This window comes from Bos indicus x Bos taurus, chromosome 17 (genome assembly GCF_003369695.1).
Source record: "Bos indicus x Bos taurus breed Angus x Brahman F1 hybrid chromosome 17, Bos_hybrid_MaternalHap_v2.0, whole genome shotgun sequence".
Taxonomy (NCBI): Eukaryota; Metazoa; Chordata; class Mammalia; order Artiodactyla; family Bovidae; genus Bos; species Bos indicus x Bos taurus.
In genome coordinates this window covers 17,460,064-17,481,933 of record NC_040092.1, presented here as the reverse complement: position 1 = coordinate 17,481,933, position 21,870 = coordinate 17,460,064, and the positions used below count along the sequence as shown (strand labels likewise).

Here is a 21,870-nt window from a genome sequence, read left to right as displayed (position 1 = left end):
CCTCCTACGTACTACATCTCCCCCTAAGTATGGAGGGCACAGCAGAGAACAGCCAGACAAGGTCCCTGCTCTGGAAGGCTGGCCACATGGGGGCAAAGAACCGAGACTCCCATAGACTTTCACCCCTCCTCACTCTTGGGCTTTGGAACGTGACCTTTTGCTCCCTGGCTACACCTCTCCCCCACACCATCTTCTCTTGGGTTCCACCGGTCACCTGGCTAACTCCTATTCCTCTTCCCTGAGTGATGCCTCTCGGACAAGCTTGGTGGGGTCAGGGCCCTATTCCCTAGTCACGGTGCTGCAACACTGTTCCTTTGTAACCTCGTTTATCTGTGTGATTATTTGATTCTGCACCTTCTTCTCTGCTGGGAAACCCTTGTGGCCAGTCTGATCTACCTTTCTAGCTAAGACTCACAATGCAGTCTGTGAAGGGAGCAGCAACTTCTGACTAGAGGAAATAAAAGTACAGGTTACACCTCAGTTCTTTGCACAGTGCTCCCTTTCATACAAACTGGGTCTGTGCTGCTTTAGGAAACAGGACACCATAGGTGTGTGTGTGCCTCTTACTTAGTGCCTGTTGTTACTACTGGCCACCAAGCCATCGATAATGATAAATCTAAAACGTCCGATTGGTGTAGCCCGGCACTCTGATAAGAAAGCCAAAGTCAACGGTAGACATAAAATGCAAGTGATAAACAAGATTTTAGACCTAGATGCCCTTTAAGTAGAGGAGCCTAAAAGCTAACCTTTACTCCCCCACCCCCCACTCCTTTCATTCTCTGGCTCTTGGAAGGAAAGAACGATTCATGCTGCTTTGGGACATTCCACAAGGATATTAGTCAGCACATTAGAAAGGAACTGGTCTACAGATGCTGACCCCATGTGAACTGAGGAAAAGCAAAGACGAAATACAGAAGGCCCTTCCATGTGACCTCCTTACCACTGTGGTACCCAGGTTTATAAAATCAAATACTTGGAGTGGTTCTTTCTGGAGGGTGCTGTTTTTAATTCTGGGAAAGAGTAATAACGAGCTCTGACAGGGAGGGGGATGCGCCACTGCACTCACGTCGTGTCGTCCCAGCGCTGCAGACACTGGCTGTGGAAGCTGTGGTTACATAAGGTGGTGAGGATGCCGTTCACGGACTCGTCCATGCGCTCCAGACACACGGTGCACTTGGGCAACTCTGTCAGGTCCATCACAGGGAGGCTGGCGCCCTACAGGGAAACAACTTGAATGAGCCTCACTTGTCATCCACAGGTTCTAATTTTTCTTTTTTAAGGCAATAGTTTTCCTGATACTCTTTGACTCCTGGTAGGATGTTCTCAATATTATTGCTTTGTGAAAACAACCTAATTTGGTGAGGTTTTCATCCATGCAACAAATATTAATTGGTCGCCTCCTAGAGTCCCAGGACTGTGCTAGGCACTACGAATACCAAGGGGAACAAAGCAGACGAAGATCCCTGCCCTCACAGTGCTGACATTGGAGGAAGGGAGACTGCTGCCAGAATCTCATGTTACCAGACTCCTAGCTCTAACTGTAAATGGCCATGACCATAACAGAACACAAAGGAAAAAAGGCAGGAGTGTACCTGAATGATTTTCCACAGATTAAATTAAAACTCAACACTTTCTACTATGTGATAATAGTATCAACAACAGTGATTTTTATTTATTTAGTACATACTTATTAAATTAAATCCCTGCTTTGTGTGCCAGACACTGTTCTAGGTGTGGGACTACGGTGAGCAAAAACAGATTCAGTTAAGTTGCAAAACACAAAGTCTGTCCCTTTCCTCACAGAGCTTAGCCTCTAGTAGAGAGAGATACAAAATTCAAAATTTTCATGTATTATTATTTTTAAAATATTTATTTATTTATTTGGCCAGGGCAGGTTTTAGTTGTGGCATGTGGGATCTAGTTCCCTGACCAGGGATCAAACTCAGGGCTCCTGCACTGGAAGTACACAGTCTTAACCACTGGACCACCAGGGCAATCCCGCAAAACTCCAAACTTTTAAAAACTGTTAATTACCAATGCTTGTAAAATGGTTGTAATTACCAATGGCTGTGAAAGAACACAGTGTGAAGGGCATAAGGATCTAGGTGGTCAAAAAAAAACACCTGTAACACAGAAATGTCTGACCCAAGCCCTGCCAACTAGGGGACTATTGAGGCAAAGGTGAGGCACATAAATAAGAACACACCAAGAAAAGTCACATTAATCTGCAGTCCCTGAAGAGTAGATATTTGAAAATCTCTCAAGAAGCCGTGTTCATTTAGAGAAAGGAATTCCTAACACTGAGGCCTTGCACAGTACCCGGCAAAAGAGTAGACTGATTTTTTTTTTGGCCCACGCCACTCAGCCTGTGGGATCTTAGCTTCCCAACCAAGGATTGAATGCCCAGGTCCCCTGCATTGGGAGCAGAGTCTTAACCACTGGACCACCAGAGAAAGTCCCCTGTGCCAATTTTTATTTTACCTAATCTAATGACAGAACAATCTAATCTGAATTTATTCCTATCAAGTGGAATTCAATGTGAAAAGACCTTTATGGCTACTTTAAAAGAGGAAATATTTAAAGTATAACAGAGCTGGATCTACTACTTTATTCAAATGAGCACATGTTATAGGAATGCTTCATTGAGGGTGGGAGATCAGAGCAATTACTGATACAAATTGCTATCAAAAGGGAATTAAGTATTAGGATAAGGATTAAGGGTTAATATTTAAAACAAAAATATTCATTTTGGGGCTCCAGGCACAGTTTCATCCATCTGGAATAGATACATACTCAACTTCAATAACACAAATAATATTCTTTATTTAAAAAAATACTTTGGACAGTTTTTAAAAGTTGAGATAAAATTCACATATATAAAATTTGCCATTTTCAAGTGATTTTTAGTATATTCACAAAGTTGTACAACCGTCACACTGCTATCTAATTCTAGAACACTTCTGTCACCCCCAAAAGAAACCATGTGCTTGCTGTCACCTCTCACTTATCTCCCCCCAGTCTCTGGCAATTAACTTATTTTCAGTCTCTATGGACTGGCCAATTCTGGACATTTACACAGGTATCTTAATTTTCAATTTTATACCATTCTGATACATTTATTTCAAACAGAGTTTGCACTTACATCCTCAGATTTCAATACTTCTGCCCTCTCCACATAGACGAGCTGGCAAACATCATCTTCTATTGAGTTGAACTGGCGGCCATTGCATGCCATGTAAAAACTATCTGCATCAGCCTAGGTAAACCAGGGCGGAAAGGGAAAAAATTAAGAGAGCGATCATGGTAATGTGCTTTCTATTCAAGATGGCTTCAATTATTCTCTTCATCAGCTTTTAAAAGTTATACTTAGGAGAGAGGCTAAGTGAACCCTGCAGGTCAATATCCTACTTGACAATTTTTTCTGATACATGGTAGTTTTATTTGAATAATCAGAAGCTACTGAAGTGCAATAAACTGATGGCTCCTACAATTTTATTTTTTTATTTATTTTTCATTCAAAATATGATAGTCTAGTGTTTATTTTGTTACGGCAGGTACACTTGAATTTCAAAAATTTAAAACATATAAAAAGTGGTTAGGGACTAACATTTGTATCAACAGTTGATAAATGTCTAAGATTGTTTATTATACAGCAGGGTACAATGGTAGTGCTAATGCCAACAGGGCACCGTGGAAATTAGTCTAAAAATTATTATTAGGCTTTATACAAGCAACATCATTTGCTGCTGTTTTAGAATTTGGGGACACAGTCTGCTTCTAATGCTAACAGTCCATGAACACTTTACAATTTTAATACATAGTCAACCAACAATGGTCAATGTTTCCCTTGATATCATTTTTTTCCCCTTTTGCCTCTAGTCAGCACTTTCACAGCAGCTGAGGTCAGTTCTATTTGGAACCAAATCATAACTGATGACTGTTAACGGGAGAGTTTTTCTTTTTTTCTTTCTGGCTGCACCTTGGGGCTTGCAGGATCTTAGTTCCCAAACCAGGGATTGAACCTGGGCCCACCAGAAGTGAAAGTGCTGAGTCTTAACCAATGAACTGCTAGGGAATTCCCTATGGAGAAGCTTTTTAAAACAAATGTCAGCATCTAGGTGAAAAAAAATAAGAGGACGAGTGGAACCAGCAGGGAGTGAGAAGCCAATTCCTTTTTTTCAATAAGCCAAATAATAACAGTAATTAATACATGATAGTTAGACCAGGATCCTGTCAGGAGGTTTTAAACAACCTAGTGTACAATACCAAAAGCAAAACTCTTGGCCACGGTCAAGAGGTCCAAGATGAAGTAGCCTTTAAAATTCTAACAGTTTTGGTCCCTTGGAGTGGAAGACAGATAAAACCAGGGGAAATCAGTCCCCTGCAGAAAGCACATGTGCATTTGTGGATAAGAACACAAGTAAATCCAATCTTCCAGTCTAGCCTCAGTAGGAAGGAACAAAGAGACCATTCCAGCTTTTAAAGCTCAGCAATTTTTAGAGGCAGCTGAGAGGCTGTGGCTTGTGTGGATTTCACTCCCACACAGGCATTAGCCCCAACATAGGAAGTTACGTGCTCTGGCCCTGCCAGTACAGAAAAGCTGCCTGAAGAGAGGAAGTGTGTTCTGCAAAAGGAAATGCCGCACCATCAACCTTGAGGTCGAGATTTGAGTTGTATCAGGCAAAAACAGTCCTGGCTGTCTACCCTCACGGGGTCTTGAATCTTAGAGCCACTGAAGCTTTTCAGTAGCTTTTCACTGCACCCAGTTCAGTTCAGTCACTCAGTCCTGTCTGACTCACTCAGTCCTGTCCGACTCTTTGCAACCCCATGAAATGCAGCACGCCAGGCCTCCCTATCTATCACCAACTCCCAGAGTCCACCCAAACCCATGTCCATTGAGTCTGCACATGGATGATGTAATTCAAGTGTGGATTCTTATATTATCTATGCTATCTTAATATGACCAAGAGAGCTAAGCCACTAAGGGAGGATGACCAGTTCTGAACATAGATTCTGCAGGGACTTTTTGGTGGAGAAGGGGAGGCTTTTCCTTTGGGAAATAACCTGTATATTGGGTAAAGGGTATTTGAAATTAAAATGTTAAAAGTCAGTTCCTGGATAATAAATTGTCTTTAACACTAAGCAGCAGCAGCCCCAAATGGCTTCTCCCATTTTTCAAGAGCAGTGGCTTTGCCTTGAAATGCTTTTGGATGAATAACCAGCACAGTGAGCCGCTGGACTCACGCACCAAGGGCCAGTGGGCCACGGCCAGCTCTTCAGGGCTGCCATCACCACCAGAACTGCTGCAGATGTGGCTGCCGAGAACAGCAGACCCGGCCAAAGACCTCCAGCTCTGTAGATGCTCCCTAAGCGCCCAAGCCTCCTCAGGGGAAGGGAAAAGGTGTGTGATACTGGGAATGTGACAAAATCTACTCAATCCCAGATAAATCCTTTCTTTCTTGGGGGAGTTACCCGGACCAAAGGTGTATACTTTTTGAACACACTGCTCTCTTCTTTAAAATCTTGATATTGGAAATGTAGCTCTACTGGCTGGGATATTTACTGAACACCCAATGCATGCCAGGTACTGTATATGCAAAGGACAAGAGCAGGGAGCAAAATCCATGTGCCTCCTGCTTCAACCCAGCACTGAGATGCACTGAACAAAAGCCTGAAGCTAACTGCAAAACACACAGAAGAAACAACTCATTTAAAATGCCTGTACTATATAGAGCCCCAAATTTAATGAAACCCAGCTTCTGTTTTTTTCTAGTCCTTTGATTTGATTGTTCTCTCCTCAGGATTAACTCCGAAAAAGAAAAAACTATCATAATCAATGTTTCTTTACTGTTGCTGCTGCTAAGTCGCTTCAGTTGTGCCCGACTCTTAGTGACCCCATGGACTGCAGCCCACCAGGCTCCCCCGTCCATGGGATTTTCCAGGCAAAGTAATCAACTAGTAACTAGTTGTTACTAGTGATCAACCAGTGCTAAGAACGTATTTTTTACTTCTCAAAAGAAAAGTAGGCTGGCCTAGGCCTACAAGTGATAATGAGCCAACATACTCCATTGAGAGGTTATCTGTCCTTTTCTGTTCCAAAGAACTACAAAACTGAACCCCCTTCTGCCTCCCTGTACCTTGAATTATAAATTAATTCATCAAAGGGCACAGTACAACTTTGTAGGCACATCTGACACCTCCAGCATAAAGAAAGATGAGGCCAATAGAGATTCAAAAAATGATAAAAGACATAAAATAGGTCTGTTAGTTCTTAATAAAAATTCTCTGGTGAGAAACAGAAAGGCATAAAAATACAGTTACCTGCCCAGGCCATGGAGTCAGGCTGCCTGTGTTTGAATCATAACTCTTTGACACTAGCTGTGTACCCTTGGGCAACTGACTCACTCATGTATGTTTCCTCAATTATAAAATATGAAAATAATGACACCTACCTCATGACATATCTGAGAGGACTCAAGAAACTAATGCATGTGAAGCTAATACCTGGCATCCAGTAAGTGATCCAGATTTGGTGCCTACTGAGTCTACTCTCATTAGGGCCCAATATTAATTTAACATCTTCGAGACCTATACTAAGAGGGTAGTTTTAGGCCTTAGAAAATCCCTGATAGAATGAGCCTTAGACCTTAAGATCTAGCATTACAGATAAAAAATACAACTCACAATACCAAGGTCAAGGGGTCTATCTTCAGAGAGCACTAAGAAAGCTGTGTTACAGTCCTAGAAAACATCTGTCAACTTAAGCAACTTACATGTGGTCAAAAGACAGAGGTGGAGAAACAAGTATTGGATTGCCCAAAAAGTTCATTTGGATTTTTCCATAAAATCTTACAAAGAAAATCCATTAAGAGTAGCAGAAAAATTCCACAGCATCATCTGCAGACTGCGAAGGGTGGCATGTGCTACAGAGACGTTTATGGGATTTTTAGACAAGTTACTGTTGTGGGCTTAATACACCTCAGACTAAATAAAAAGCCTAATATATTCTCAAACATTTTTTTCCCAATCCCTTTCTACGTTATCTGTGTTACTTGCTTACCACCCTTGCCCATTCAGTAGAAGCTACAAGTGAAATACTGTCAGGACACAATTCTTGGCGAACAGTATCTTCCCTTGCCCACATCCTGCTCCTGCTGGACAAGGACTACACCCTAGGGATTAAAGTGAGGGCTTAATTTCCAGCTTAATTCCCAGTCACTTATTTCTAGCTGTATAACCATGGCCAAATCACTAACCTTGCTCTGCAGCTGGTTTCCTCATTTGTAAAACTAGGGTAACAACAGTACCTGTCTACCTCATAGGGGTATAGTAAGGATTACATCAGCTAGTGCCCATTAAGCACTTAGCAGAGTGAATGGTACAGAATAAGCAGTCAATAAAGGTTGCGTATTATCACTAACCTCATTATTACATTTAAAAGATTTAATATACCACTTGCCCACTATTCGCAAAGTGTCTCAGTGACCTTAGACGGTGTTCTGACAGTTAGTGAAACCAGCTGTTAGATGCTTTTCAGTTCTGTGTCAACTTGTGAAGTCTAAGCTCATAGGGCCATTGAAATACTTTTTAAATGTCTCCCTCAAAGGTGCAGTGCTTTGTAAAGGTTAAAGATAATTGTGTACTTTCTTGGACTCAGAAATGCACACTAAGTTTTTGTTTTCTTTTTCTTCTGGTGGCCCAATGAACAGGTACAAATACGATTCAACTCTTATTTCTCTTAATTCTCTACCTACAACCAATGAATGGCCACTACTGCTGTCAACTCTAGCTTTTCATAATGAGGAGGTGACAAATGGGCATTGTGTCATGAGGTTCTGTTATCCACAGATCTTGGTGATTGGTCAGACGCAATGACAAATGACCCTACAGGCACATTCATTTCTTTGCAAGTTGGAACTGCTTATCTGGGGCAAACTCAGAAAGGCTATTTATCAGTGAGGTGTGAAAGAACTAACTTTGACAAAGCTGCATTTCACAACCTGATGAAATTTCAAACTGTAACAGGTTATTAAAAAAAAATACAAACAAATTAAAGAAAACCTATGGACAAGGTAGTCCTCTATTAACCTGCATAATACCTAAAGCTTACCTCATTTTTATATTCACATAGAAACACGCAGACTCCTAAGAATGAAAATACAAAACCAAGAGAATATCTTTCTGACATCTTTAGAGCCGAGGCACATGCAAAATTACACTTAATGCAACAAGGGAAATGGACTGGATGGCCAAACCCTTCTTAAACATTGTTACAACACACAAGTATACTTAATATCAGCTTTCTTTGAGTTTGTCTCTCTATTGAAATGATTTCCAGTTAGAACTCAAAAGCATCTTTAATAATTCAGGGAATGTCACAAAACCCTTCATCATCAAAAAAATTTTTATTTGATTTTCTAGAATGTGCCCAAGAATATCTACTAAAAAGAGAATGATAGAAGCAGGGGCACAGTTTTATAATGGCAAATAACAATACAGCGTTAAGAAAGGTTGGGAATTACTGTTCTACTAGAATAGCTACTACTGGATAAACAAACACACACAACCTAGATTTCACACTCAATTTGATTTATAAAAAATAACAGCTATGAATTAGAATTGTGTGTTTGCTGGTGAAGTCAGCAGTATTTCTAGAATTACATTAATACTCTAGAAGATATCAAGACTTCTAAATGTAAGACGTAGTAAATTAAACATGGCTAGTATCAAACACTTTGAAAAACACAGTTTTTGTGGCAAACAGATTTTTAATATCTTAACTTTTACCTGTGCACTAAACTTTATCAGCACCATATACTGATTTGGAGTAGAGTCTCTGATGATTTTCATTTGTTCAATTACTTCATTAAATGGGGCGACAAACTTCATAAGGTCATGACTGGTCATTGTAGCAGGGACTGTGAGAATACACAGCATGGCACTACGCCTCACATCTTCTTTTAAGGAGGTCATCTTACTAATAAGACAATAATTAGACTGTCTTGAATAGATGAGGTATGGTTAGTTCAAGCAACACTAATCAGACAACTTTTATGTCCAAGGAAAAACAAAACGTAATACTTTATAAATCAATTTAAACAGTTTGTTATCTTACTGGAAAATACTCACCTGGGTAAATGGAGAACCGCTTAAACACATCAGCAACGGACTTTAAGGTAACCTTTGAAATGTTCTACATGATACCCACCACTGATATTTTTTAATCTTCAGTTAAAGGCTTTTAATGGTTATAAACCTACATCAGGCAAATTTGCAGTGTTTTGCTTTCATTCGTTTTTTAATAATCACCATCCTTAGATAACAATAGAAGAACAACTCTAACTATGGACTTCTCTTGAAGTCCATAGACTTCTCTTGAAGGTTTTTGAAGAGAAAAGACTTCTAAATATAGGAAGGAGAATTCTGAATCATGAAGATGTGACTCTGAAGATTACAGGAAGTGTTGTTGGATTAGAATAGCTAAAAGAAGGGAAAGAAAAATCACCCACAATACAATTTGCTTTTTTCTTCAAACTTTAAACTTTGTATTTTGTATTGGGATATAGTCAGTTAAGAATGTTGTGGTAGTTTCAGGTGAGCAATTTGCTTTTGAAATGCTGCAAACTCACTTCAACAGCTGCAATCCAAAATGGCTACCTGAGTATTCTGTTTCCCAGTGGAGACTGAGCAAACAATTTAGGACAAGGACAGTCTTTAAAGAAATCAGCAACTAATTATTCAAGGAGCTGGTGGCCCAGCTATGTTGATTATATAGCAAAATCTTCCTTTCCTTTGGCCTCCAGAAAGCCTTGTTTGGACCACAAAAAGGAGTTCAAAGATATGATGAAATGGCAACCCATTAAGTGACTTCTTAGCAGTTTCTTTAGTAAAGACTTGGTGGGAATAAGAGACTACATCTATGTTATACATCACTTAGAATTTTTCTTTTCTTTTCTTCCTTCCTTTCAATTTTCCAATCACCTGCATGCCTACCTTCTCAGGGAATATTTTCTTGGGTATTCTCTCAAGTGAATCTGCATGATTCATTCATAAGGCTCTTTTACCCAATTTATGAGATTTAACCATATATAAAATATCTAAGAATTCTTAAGAAAATATCTAAGAATTTAACACACAATATATGAAAGTACTAACCCTTTGAACAAAGCTTAAAATAATCCTTATCTTCAGGGCAAGAACATTTTCTCCACCCTATGGCAAAAAACAGACAAACTCAAAAGAGAAAAGGATTTTCTTACTTTGTCTTGTACAGATGCATAATACCATGAACTATTTCAACTGAGGGGTTTCCACTGAAGAAGGAAATCTGATCTGGAAGCTGCTTGGATGGAGAATCAAGAGCAGCATTTATACCTTCTTTACTTCTATCTTTACTTCTCTGTGCAGTGAGGGATGCTTCTGAAGATTTCCTTTCTTCCACTGTAGCTTCTGGCTCATCTTTCACAAACCAAAAAGTTAGTAGATTATAAACTGATATGAAATATGTGGAAGGATTCCAATTAGATGAGAATTTTAAGTCAGAGTGAAAGAGAAATTGCATTAAGAATTGCATTCACAGAACAGCAGAGTTTTGGGGACATCACAACTTGAAAGTACTCTTTGCCCCCACTCTCCCTGCCCCTCAGAAACTGAAGGATGTTGACTTTACATTGAGAAGTACCATAATAAGGCAGGTGTCTTCCATCATGCACTTCTGAAAGTGTAAGTTGCTCAGTTGTGTCCGACTCTTTGTGACCCTATGGACTATACAGTCCATAGAATTCTCCAGGCCAGAATACTGGAGTGGGTAGCCTCTCCCTTCTCCAGGGGATCTTCCCAACCCAGGGATCGAACCCAGGTCTCCTGCATTGCAGGCAGATTCTTTACCAGCTGAGCCACAAGGGAAGCCCAAGAATCCTGGAGTAGGTAGCCTATCCCTTCTCCAGTGGATCTTCCCAACCTGGGAATTGAACCAGGGTCTCCTGCATTGCAGGCGGATTCTTTACCAACTGAGCTATGCACTCCTAAGTGGGACAAATATTCAGGGCTGTTTGAAAGTTTGAAAACCAACCTACCAGTTCTCCACACTGGAGATGCAATACACATCCACTCCCCTGGATGGAGTGAGCTGGCAGAGCAGGGGGAGTCACAACGTGCTTATCTGGATTCAACATGAATCGCCACAGACCTACATGCTAAGTAGCTCTCCTCACTAAGGAGAGTTGTCAACCTACCTTGTTACAAGTAATTTAGAAGAAATATTTAGAGAAACTGAAATCCACCCTGACAGTTTCATGTAAGGAACATAGGCAGTAAAAGCTAAAGTATGCTAGAGGTCTTAATCACAGGCTCACTGAACACCACTCCAACACAAGCAACCATGGGTTTACCTTAACAGAAGATAGCCTAGGGTTCTGGAAAGCATACCTGGGTTGGCCTTCATGGTCTCAATGATCACATCTGTCATTTCTCGACGACCAAGATGCTGATGTATGATTGCTGCTTTCTCCCCTGGTGACTTCCCTTCTAAACAGGCTACAGCTGAAGCTAGTGTCTTCTTTTGGATCTCCTCATCAGACATTTCCCCGACTAAAGAATACATGAATAATTAATATCTGATAATAAAACAAGCCTCTTTCCACTCTCAATGTATCCATCCACAGGTTTCCTTTTTCTCTCTGCTGCCTTCCCCCAAGACTATAAGATGCCTTTTGCAGGGTCCTTCTCACTCATCTCTGGGGCTCTGCAGTACTGACAGTCAGTTAATGCCCAGGGCAATAAACTCAGAAATGCATAGTGGTCCTAGTGGAAATCGTGCATTTTAAAGCAAATGAAGGAGATAAAAGCTTTGATAGTGATCCTGCTCAGATGAACCAACATTTTAGTAACACTTGTACGTGAAACTGTGTTGGACCCCAAATTAGGGCATCAAGTCCACTAATCAACAAAACTTTTAGGGTTAGTCTTCTTAACAACCTGGGTTAGCCTAATCCCACCTTGTCCTGAAAAACTGTGATCATTTTCTTAAATCACTAAAACACACAAAAATGAAAAATAAATTTGGAGATTTGATAGAAATATCCTTAATATAAGCTTTATGTGAAGAGAGATCAAGCCTGTTTTGCCCATCACTGTATCTTCAGTACTTACATCACAGTGCCTGGCACACACTGGAAGCTCTTTAAAGATATGTTGAATAAATTAATGACTCAATGACTGACCCATGTAAAAATGTATATGTCGCTTATGTCAATTAATTCGACTTTCAGAACTCAGTAGCCTATTTAATTATATTCAGTCTTTAGTTTGCAGCTCAAAAATTCACACACTCAGGGAAGTTTCCCACAAGACCATCCCTACCAGCCCCAGGCCTCTTCCCCAAACCAAACACATCCTCTCATGATAGCTTTCCAAACTCCTTTCCAGCTTTCTACCTTCCCTTACTGTACATTTGTCACAGCTGTATCCTACATTTATCCTGTAATTATTTACCTAATCTATCTCCATGAACTGAAGTGAATTGCTGGTACCCTTAAAGCAGGGACCATGTCTCTTTCCGCACAAAACTAAAGCTCAACAGAGAGTAAGCATTCATAAAGTATTCCTTGAATGATGCGTTGCTGGCTCTTCAAGGAACAGAGCCATACCTGCATTTCCCAGGAGGAGGCTGTGTGACTGGAAATGAAGAGCTCAGACTCTCAAGTCCAGCTCTCTGAGGTAGAATTCCAGTTTTGCCACGGATAGATGATCCTGGGTAAGGCACTTAATCCCACGGCTTCAGTTCCAGTTTGTAAAAGCCTCATCCACCCATAAAACTAATTGGGTTGTATGAAGATATAGAAAAGTGTGCACACGAGGTGTTTAGTACAGTGCTTGGATATAGGAACTGTACATATTTTCAGTTATAACTACTGCCACAGGGCGCCCAAATGGATGGTTTTTCAAAGAGGAAGAATTTAATTAAACCAGAAGCCGTCAGCGTGCTGGGGATTCCCTGTCTGCCTTCACAAAGCCTGCTGCTGCTGCTGCTGCCGCTGCTAAGTCGCTTCAGTCGTGTCCGAGTCTGTGCGACCCCAGAGACGGCAGCCTAGAGAAAATCAATTCGCACAACTAGGCTCTCACCCAGGTTGGAGAGTGCGACGCGCCAAATATAAACAAAGTCCCAGTGGGAAGGCACCAGGAAGGAGGGACCGGCAAAGACTTCCCACAGGTGACACCTGGGAAGAGACTGCCCAAGGATGGTGGGGGGAGAGGGATCCCAACCACTTCTCGGCTTCCTCCTGAAGCGGAGGCCCTTGCCCGGACTCAGACTCTGAAAGGACGCGCCCCGGGGCCCAGGCGCGGGCCACGGGGGAGGCGGCGAGGCCGCGGACTCACCGGCAGCGCTGAAGCCGAAGCCGGCGGGGACCGGCGAGTGTTCTGCGAGCTCCAGGCGGATGACAACTAGTGACACACTCATAGGGCAGCCGCTGGCCGGTGAAGGCCCCGGCGGGCTCAGGCGAGGCTGGGAGGCGAGCCTAGAGGTAGAGAGGCCCGGGGCGGGCAGCGCCGCCACCGCCTCAGCGCCGCCGCCACCGCCTCAGCAGCAGCAGCAGCAGCAGCACCTCCGCGAGCAACCCTTTGAGCCACAACAACCTCCACTTCCGCCTCCCGGCCGCCGTCGTTGTCCTGTGAGGTTACGCATGCGCGGGCCTGCGCGCTCTTTGATTGGGTGTGGCGGTAGCCACGTGACTGGTGTTTTCGCTAAGGTGAGCCTGAACCCTGCGTACGGAATCTGGAAGAAATCGTGGAGGAGGCACGTCACGGCAATCTCGGGAGCTGGGCTTTCATTAGGCGGACCGGTGGGTTTGCGTCCAGACCTGAGTTAGCCTACCTGAGAGACCTCGTTCTTAGCCCAGCTCATCTGACGGCGAGGGGTCTCTGACTCCGCGAGGTCTCCCAATTGTCCGAGCCACCCGCACCCTGCAGAGAGCTCTGGCTTCTTTTTGTCCTGTTTGATCTCTCGCTCCAACTGTAGGCAGGGTTGCTTTGGGTCAGCCACGCTTTACAGATCGGTGCTCTGAGGCATAGAGATGAATCCGTTTCTTTCTCTGAGGGCCAATAGGGAGTAGGGACTGTTGGGGTGGTGGGGATACATTGGTGAATAAGATGAACACCCAACTCCCGTTCTTATGGATTTGATCTTGTCCCTAGTTGTGTGACCTTGAGCGAGGTTTTTCATAAAATTGTGTGATATCCTTATACAGCTATGAGGATGAAGCAAGTAGAGGCTGTGACTCTGTTTACATTAATTTTTCTGAGAGTCCGCATTCTTTTCAATATCCCAGACTTGAGATTGAGGACAGGAGGAGAAGGGGGCGACAGAGGATGAGAGGGTTGGATGCATCACCGACCTAGCGGACATGAGTTTGAGCAAACTATGAGATAGTGAAGGACAGGGAAACCTGGTATCCTGCAGTCCATGGCGTAGCAAGGAGTCCGAAAGGACTTAGCCGCTGAACAACAGACTTGCCTTGGGCACGTGAACATGGAGGGCCACAATCAATACATATATAGCATATATGTGACAGGATGCTAATCGGTATATGTTATCATGACATGTAAGTGTGTCATAGGACACACTGTGTCCTGGACATATGTAGGTGTGTGGACTACAAATCCATATCATGACCACCTGATGTTTATACATTATGACTGCACACTATGAATTAGTTTCAGTGTACACTTTATATCATGATTTCTCAACCTCTGCACTGTTAACATTATTGGACTCACTAAGCCTTTGGGTTGTGTGTATGTCCTACATTTAATGGAATAGTTAGCACCATCCCTGGCCTGACCTACTAGGTATCAGTAGCACCTCCAACTGGTGAGCACCAAAATGTCTCCAGACATTCCCAGATGTCCCCTTGGGGCCAAAATTCCCCGCAGTGGCAGTTGCTGATTTTTGTGGAACTGTATATGTCATATGCATCCCACTATATGTATATAATATATGAGATCTCATGTGAACTTTTTTTTTATAGTATATTACAGTAGCAGATAACATTTAATGGTGTGCCAGGTAATAACTTGAGTGCTTTATTAATACATACTTTATCTCTATGTAGTAGTAAGAATAACTTCATGAGAGAGATACTATAATTTTTCCCATTTTATGGAGGAGGAACCTGAGGCTCAGAGAGAGTCACTTGCTCAGGATCTCACAAGTAAGTAAGCGGCAGAGCTAGACTTTGAATGCAGGGAATCTGATTCCAGAGCCAACACTCAATCTCTACTAAACCACCTCTTTAATATGCAACAACTGGCCTTCTCTAGTGGCTCAGATGGTAAAGAATCTGCCTGCAATGCGGGAGGCATGGGTTCAATCCCTGGGTTGGGAAGATTCCTTGGAGAAGGGAATGACAACCCACTCTAATATTCTTTCCTGGAGAATCCCATGGACTTAGGAGCCTGGTCCATGGGGTTGCAAAGAGTCAGACACAACTGAGCAACAACACTTTCACTTTTTCACACTGTGTGCATATTTATGAAAGTATAATTTAGGTAGCACATCTACATTACACATACTGAGAGGCAGAGAGAGAGAAGATGAATATTGTTTATGGTGGAGAAGGAAGATGCCAGTTCCAGAGAACTACTCACTAGAGATGGGCAAAATGGGCTTGTTACAGTACTCTGTAGCTGCCAAATACTATGCCTGCCACCTGTGTTCCCCTGTTTTCTGATTCATCCAGTTTATTCATCCTTCCAACTCATATTTCTATTCTGATTTTTGGCCTTGCCACACACCTTGCAGGATCTCTGTTCCTTGACCAGGGACTGAACCAGTGCCACAGCAGTGAAAGCCGGAAATCCTATTAGGTGCCCAGGAAGTGAAAGAAAGTGTTGTTGGTTCAGTTGTGTCTGACTCTTTGCAACCCTATGGATTGTAGCCCACCAGGCTCCACTGACCATGGGATTCTCCAGGCAAGAATACTGGAGTGGGTAGCCATTCCCTTCTCTAAGGGATCTCCCCAACCCAGGGATCTGCAGGTCTCCTGCATTGCAGGCAGATTCTTTACTGTCTGAGCCGCTAGGGAAGCCAAGGGAACTCCTCCAACTCATGTTTTTACTGAGCACCTGCAACGTGTCTAGATATTATGCCAGGTCCTAGGGGATGGATAGACATGAAAATAAAATAAGGCCTTTCCTTAACAAGTTTACATTTAGAGGAGTAGATAGAGTCAAAAGAACTATGATGGGGTAAGTTGTCTAGTGAAGGTATGGATAAGAAGCAGTGAAAGTGGAAAAAAAAAAATAGTATCAGAGTCTCCCAAGAAAAAGAAAGACTAGCCTCTCTAGAGGAGATAAAGCTGATGCTGTGATGTAAAAATGAGTGGAAATTTACTAGCAAATAAAGCAGACTTCCCTGTAGCTCAAATGGTGAATCTGCTTGTGATGCAGGAGACCAGGGTTTGATCCCTGGGTTGGGAAGTTCTTCTGGAGAAGAGAATGGCAACCCACTCTAGTATTCTTGCCTGGAGAATTCCATGGACAGAGAAGCCTGGCAGGCTACAGTCCATTGGGTCACAAAGAGTTGGACACAACTGAGCAATTAACACACACAAACCAGGCAGAGGCGTTCCAGTCAGTGGGCAGGTACCACGGAGTTACCAGGATGTATGGTATGAGAAATCACAACCTTTTCCTGCTCTGAAGAGAGCACTGGGAAGTAAGAACAGCCCATCATCTCTAGTTGGAAGGAAGAAGCAGCTAGTTGTGGGAGCCCACTCATCCATTAGCTGGAGTGTAAGGAGGACAGTGTCTTCAATGAGAATAAAAGTCACCCCTTCAGTATGAAAGTCAGCCCTTTTCATCTCTGTTAAGCCCTCATACAGAACTTGTTAACACTTTTGGAACCTATAAATAAATTTCTCCTTCCGTCATTGACTTTGGCCTTGGCACAGAACATAAGTAAAACCCAAAATGCAAATCAATCTACCTTTTCATTTCAGCATTCGTGCCCCAATCCAGCAAATTTCCAACTACGTAAGAAACACGTTATATCATCTTGAACTTTTACTTCCTAAGAGTTCTTTCTTTAGATTCTTCATACTTTATTTAGTCCTTATGGTGGCACTGAGGTGACTCCCATGAACATGCAGGCTGTCTTACCAACCTGTTTTGCTCTAACTAGCTTCTTAGTTTTTTAACCATAGACATCACATGAGAAACCAAGATTTTCAAGTGGAACTGACTGCAAGTAGAATTTTTTGTTGTTGTTCTTTTTCCCAGGTTTTTATTTCAGACCTAAAAAAAATTGAAAGAATAGTACAATGATCTCTCATATACCTTTCATCACACGCTCTTCACTGAGACTAATTATTAACATTTTGCCACATTTATGTCTATTCATGTGAAAATGTTTGTATATCTATGTATACATGTACCTGTTATATGTATGTTTTTCTTTCCCCTGAACTTGTTGAAAGTAAGTTTAGAAAAGAGGCAGTGAAGATCAGGAGGTCATCGCCCTGCTCTGTAGGAGGGATGATAGTGTGGTGGCATTGTGAGTGCTAGGAGGAGGTGAGTACAGGGCACCCTGAGAAAGTACAGGAGAGACTGCTCATCTACCTCTTCTCAGGGCCAGAAGAGGTTTCATGAAGGAAGTGACAGGCAAACTACAACCTGAGGGACAATGGGCAGTTATCCAGGTAATGGATGGAAGGGAGCATTCAGGCCAGGGCAACAGCCTCACATGGAAGTGAGTGTCGAGATCACCCAGGCTAAGGTGAAGTACAAAGGAGAGCTGCTGCCCAAAGGGGAGAAGAAGTTCTCGGCCTTTTCAGGCAGCTTGAGGAGCTGAGAGTTTATTGTGAGGACGATGGGGAATCACTGGAGATTTTAAATGGGGGTAGGACATGATCAAATTTGCAATTTTGAATGAAGAGGCAAGGGGACCACTTAGGAGGCTGCTGCAAAGGTCTGTGGGTGAGATCACACAGTGAGTGGAGAGGTAGATCGAAATCTTCCAGAGGAAAGACTGGTCGCACCAAGCACCAGAATGGAGGTGTGTGACTAGGGGACTGGGGTGAGTCTAACTGTCTAGCTTGGGTTGCTGGGGAAATGGTGGAGCCCTTTGCTGGGCCAAGGACCCTAGGAAAGGAGTTGTCATGGAGGGCAGAGACAGTGAGTTCAGCTCTGGTTGTGTCTGAAATGCTGGTTGGAAGTCAGAATAGACATGCCTGAGTGCCAGGACGGAGGTCTGCTTGGAGGCAGTGAAGGCTAATCATGTCCTGTTTCTGCTTCACAGCCTTGGCCCCAACATGTGCCTAAGGCAGCTTCTGCAGTCCTCCCAGCTCCAGCGGGCTTGGAGGGCGGCCTTCCTGAAACACGTCCAGGGCAGGCACCCGGGAGCCTGGAGATGGACACATTCTGGAGGCGGCCCCTACAGAGCAGTGATTTTTGACATGGGCGGAGTTCTGCTTCCTTCTCCAGGGAGAGTGGCTGCAGGTGAGCTCTTCATTCTCCTTCACCTTTAGAGACTGGGGTGTGTGGGGGTGGGGGAAAGGAGGTGGTGAGGGGAGATGACAGTGTGCCTCAGTGGGTGCTATTCTTGCTCTTGAATCAAATTCCAAGCAACAGTAGTGCTGCTGAGGATCTTGGGCAAGTGGTTTCACTTCTCTGAGTCAGTTTCCTCATCATTAGATTAATGCTAATGATAGTACATACTTCTTTGGGGTTTGGGGAGCATTAAGTGAGATCATTCATAGAAAGCACTTGATTAGCAGAATGAGTGCTTGGCTCATCCGAAATTCTCAGTAAATGACGAACTGTCATTGTTATGGGTAGAATTTAATTACCTTTCCCTGAGAACTGCTTCTGAATGCTGTAATCTCCCCTCCCTGCTTTGATTGCAGTCTTTCCTCTTCCACCAACCTCCCTCTACACCTGCTTTTATTACTATAAAATCAAACCTATAGGTTCTGATCATTTCTTTATCTGTCCTTCCTAACAGAACAGTGACTGAAGAAGGCAGAAGTTGATTTATTTTGTATATGAAAGCTAGGTATGTGGTCTGGGCTAGTATGTTGCTATATGATATCAGAGCTGTGGGCTCTTTCTATAGTGTCATTCTGCTATGGGTATTGTTCATTTCCAGTCTTACCTTATGGTCTCTGCTGGCTGCTTCATCTCTTGCTGTCACATTATCATTACAGCCAGCAGGAATGGAGATGGACCTTTCTTTTTGACCTGTACTGCTGGCTGATTAGGCAGTTCTCCATGCTAAGTCAACCTAAGTTCAGTTTTTCTGTGACCTTGGTCAAAAATTACCTGGGTATACAAACTGCTGAGGTGAGCCTTTTTTGTTTCCTTCTAATTGCTTCAGCTCTAAGCTGAGCCCTAAGCTTTTCTTTTCCTCCACTCTTATTCTTCTTGCATTTACTCCAGGCCTGTTCCACACTCCCTGAGTCATTGTACTCCCCTACCCCAATCCTTCCTGCTTGGAAACATAAAGATCACTGGGCAAGAGTTTTCTTGACTTTCTCCAGAATATCTTGAGAAGCTACTTGCTTCTCTTCACTCCCATGGCCTCTGCCCAGGTTTAAATCCCCGACTTGTTCTACCTTTGAAATCATATCAGCTACCTGCGTCCTCTCTATGACTCTGGTCCTTTGGCTTTTTTGCACCACCCTCCACACAGCCCCCAGAATTAGTTTTCTAAAACATGCATCCGGGACTTCTCTCGGTGTCCAGAGGTTAGGACTCCATGCTTTCACTGCAGGGGGTGAGAGTTTGATCCCTGGTCAGGGAACCAAGATCTCACATGATGCCAAAATAACCCCACACATACACACATCTTACCCCTTCACTCTCCTGCTTCAAATCCTTGAGTGCCTGCACTCTTTCTCTTAGATTAAGTTGGGAAGCTTTTGTCTGGCATTAGGGGCCTCTTACAATTAGCCCACATACCCTTGTACCACACAACTTCCCACATGTGCCCACATTTCAACCATTTGATGTTCTTTAAACACATCTGCACCCCTGCACCTTTGCAAGTTCTGTTCCACCTGCTGGCAGCTACCCTTCCTTGCATCCTCTGTGTGCTCAAATCCGACCTATACTTTAATGACTAGTTAAATGGTATGGTGTTCAGCATGGTGCCTAAAATCTTTGAGCCCTCAGTAAATCAGATGATGGTTGTTATTATTGACTTCTCTTCTGTCAAGACTCCTCTGACCTCCTTCCCTGGCAGAATGTCCCTGGATAGCAGCTTTCCAGTTCAGCTTAACACCAAGGGGTGTTTTAGCTGGCTATGGGATGTGTTCCTATCTCCTCTGTGGAGCAGTTAGAATTGGGGACCATGGGTCTGGGATGTGTTAACTTCACTTTTCCAGTGTCAGCTCAGAGCTGGTTCAGGTGTTCATTCAGTAAAGGTTTGTTGGATGGATAAAGAAGGAAATAATAATGCCTTCTACTTTCTCCTTGTTGTTTTTCTTGACTGGAACTCCTAATGTTATTTATTCATTAAAAAGGCCTATGGGACTTTCCTGGTGGTCAGTGGTAGTTAATAATCTGCCTTACAATGCAGGAGATTTGGGTTTGATCTCAGTCGGGGAGCTAAGACCCCACATGCCTCAGGGCAACTAACCCCAAGTGCTGCAACAGAGATCCACCTGCCGCAAGTAAGACACGATGCAGTCAATAATAAACAAATAAATTTTTAAAAACTGCCATCCCAGATAAAACAAAATGACCCATATCAAGGGTCACTGGAGCAGCAAGTACTAGAATTCAGATCACCTCTAATGGCATACTTTTTTTTACATTTAAGCCAGAGGTCAGTCAGTCAGCTATAGCCTGTGGACCAAATCTGGTCTGTTGTATGGTTTTGTATAGTTCATCAGCCAAGAATGGTTTTTATGTTTTGAAATAATTAAAAATGTCAAAGCAAGAATATTATTCTGTGGCATGTGGAAATTATACAAAATTCTAATTTCAGTATCCATAAAAATGAAGTTGTGTTGGAACACAGCCATGTTCATTCATTTACATAGTGTCCATCTGTGGCCCTTCTCACAAAGTTTGCAAGGCCCTGATTTCAGCTATTAGTTTACTATAAAATCAGTGTACACAAAAAATTAAATAAGAGTACAGCCCAAACATTTTAGCATAGCATTCAGGGAGTGTCATATGATCAGACTGCTTAATTTTTCTCAGTGTGATGGATAAAAGGCTATCTCTGTATGTTTTTTCCCCTCTGTATGTTATTTTAATATTCAGGTTGAATGCTTTTTTTGTATATTAATTGGTCATTTTTCCCTTTCTGTGAATTGCTCATTTTTATTGTTGATTTGCAATAATAAACTTTTGTCATATCACATACAAATATTTCTCTGTTCTGGGGCTTCTCTTTTATTTTATGATAATGTTTTTGCTGTACAAGAGTTTTCATTTTTGATATCAAGAAAATCATCTGTTTTTTTCTATGTCTTGAGTTTTATGAGTCTTGGCTAAGAAAAATATATTCAAATAAAGATGTTCTGTATTGTTTTGGAGTTTTTTCTGATTTGGGTATTTAATCTGTTGGGAATTTTTGTGGTGGTATGAAAAAGAGATTTAATTAAATTTTTTCCTTATAGAAACTCATTATGACAGTCTCATTTATTGAATAGTCAGTTCTAAAAGTATATAAACTATGAAGATAAATTTCCTGCTTGCTCCTCCACTACTTTTCAATCAGTTCCAGACTTCATTCATTATCACTGTGAAAAGTTTATTGTTTATATTTCAAAAAATTTCATCTATGTATTTGAGAATGGGTGTGTGTGTGTTTGTGTGTGTGTGTGGAAAACGTGCATACCAAAACTGAATCATACTGTACAA

General features: G+C 42.4%; 2 protein-coding genes across 2 annotated transcripts in view; one reads left to right on the top strand and one right to left on the bottom strand.

Moving 5' to 3' along the window:
• Positions 1-13,670, bottom strand: part of BRAP (BRCA1 associated protein) — a 31,611-nt gene extending 17,941 nt beyond the window's left edge. The window contains exons 1-6 of the mRNA XM_027566768.1: positions 13,378-13,670; positions 11,428-11,589; positions 10,260-10,458; positions 8,788-8,977; positions 3,143-3,256; positions 1,067-1,215 (exon numbers count right to left, since the gene is read on the bottom strand). Of these exons, the coding sequence (XP_027422569.1) occupies positions 1,067-1,215; positions 3,143-3,256; positions 8,788-8,977; positions 10,260-10,458; positions 11,428-11,589; positions 13,378-13,459 (896 nt within the window). The 5' untranslated portion in view covers positions 13,460-13,670. The remainder of the gene's footprint in view (positions 1-1,066; positions 1,216-3,142; positions 3,257-8,787; positions 8,978-10,259; positions 10,459-11,427; positions 11,590-13,377) is intronic.
• A 75-nt stretch (positions 13,671-13,745) lies between these two features.
• Positions 13,746-21,870, top strand: part of ACAD10 (acyl-CoA dehydrogenase family member 10) — a 42,982-nt gene continuing 34,857 nt past the window's right edge. The window contains 2 exon segments of the mRNA XM_027566767.1: positions 13,746-13,841; positions 18,296-18,495. Of these exon segments, the coding sequence (XP_027422568.1) occupies positions 18,309-18,495 (187 nt within the window). The 5' untranslated portion in view covers positions 13,746-13,841; positions 18,296-18,308.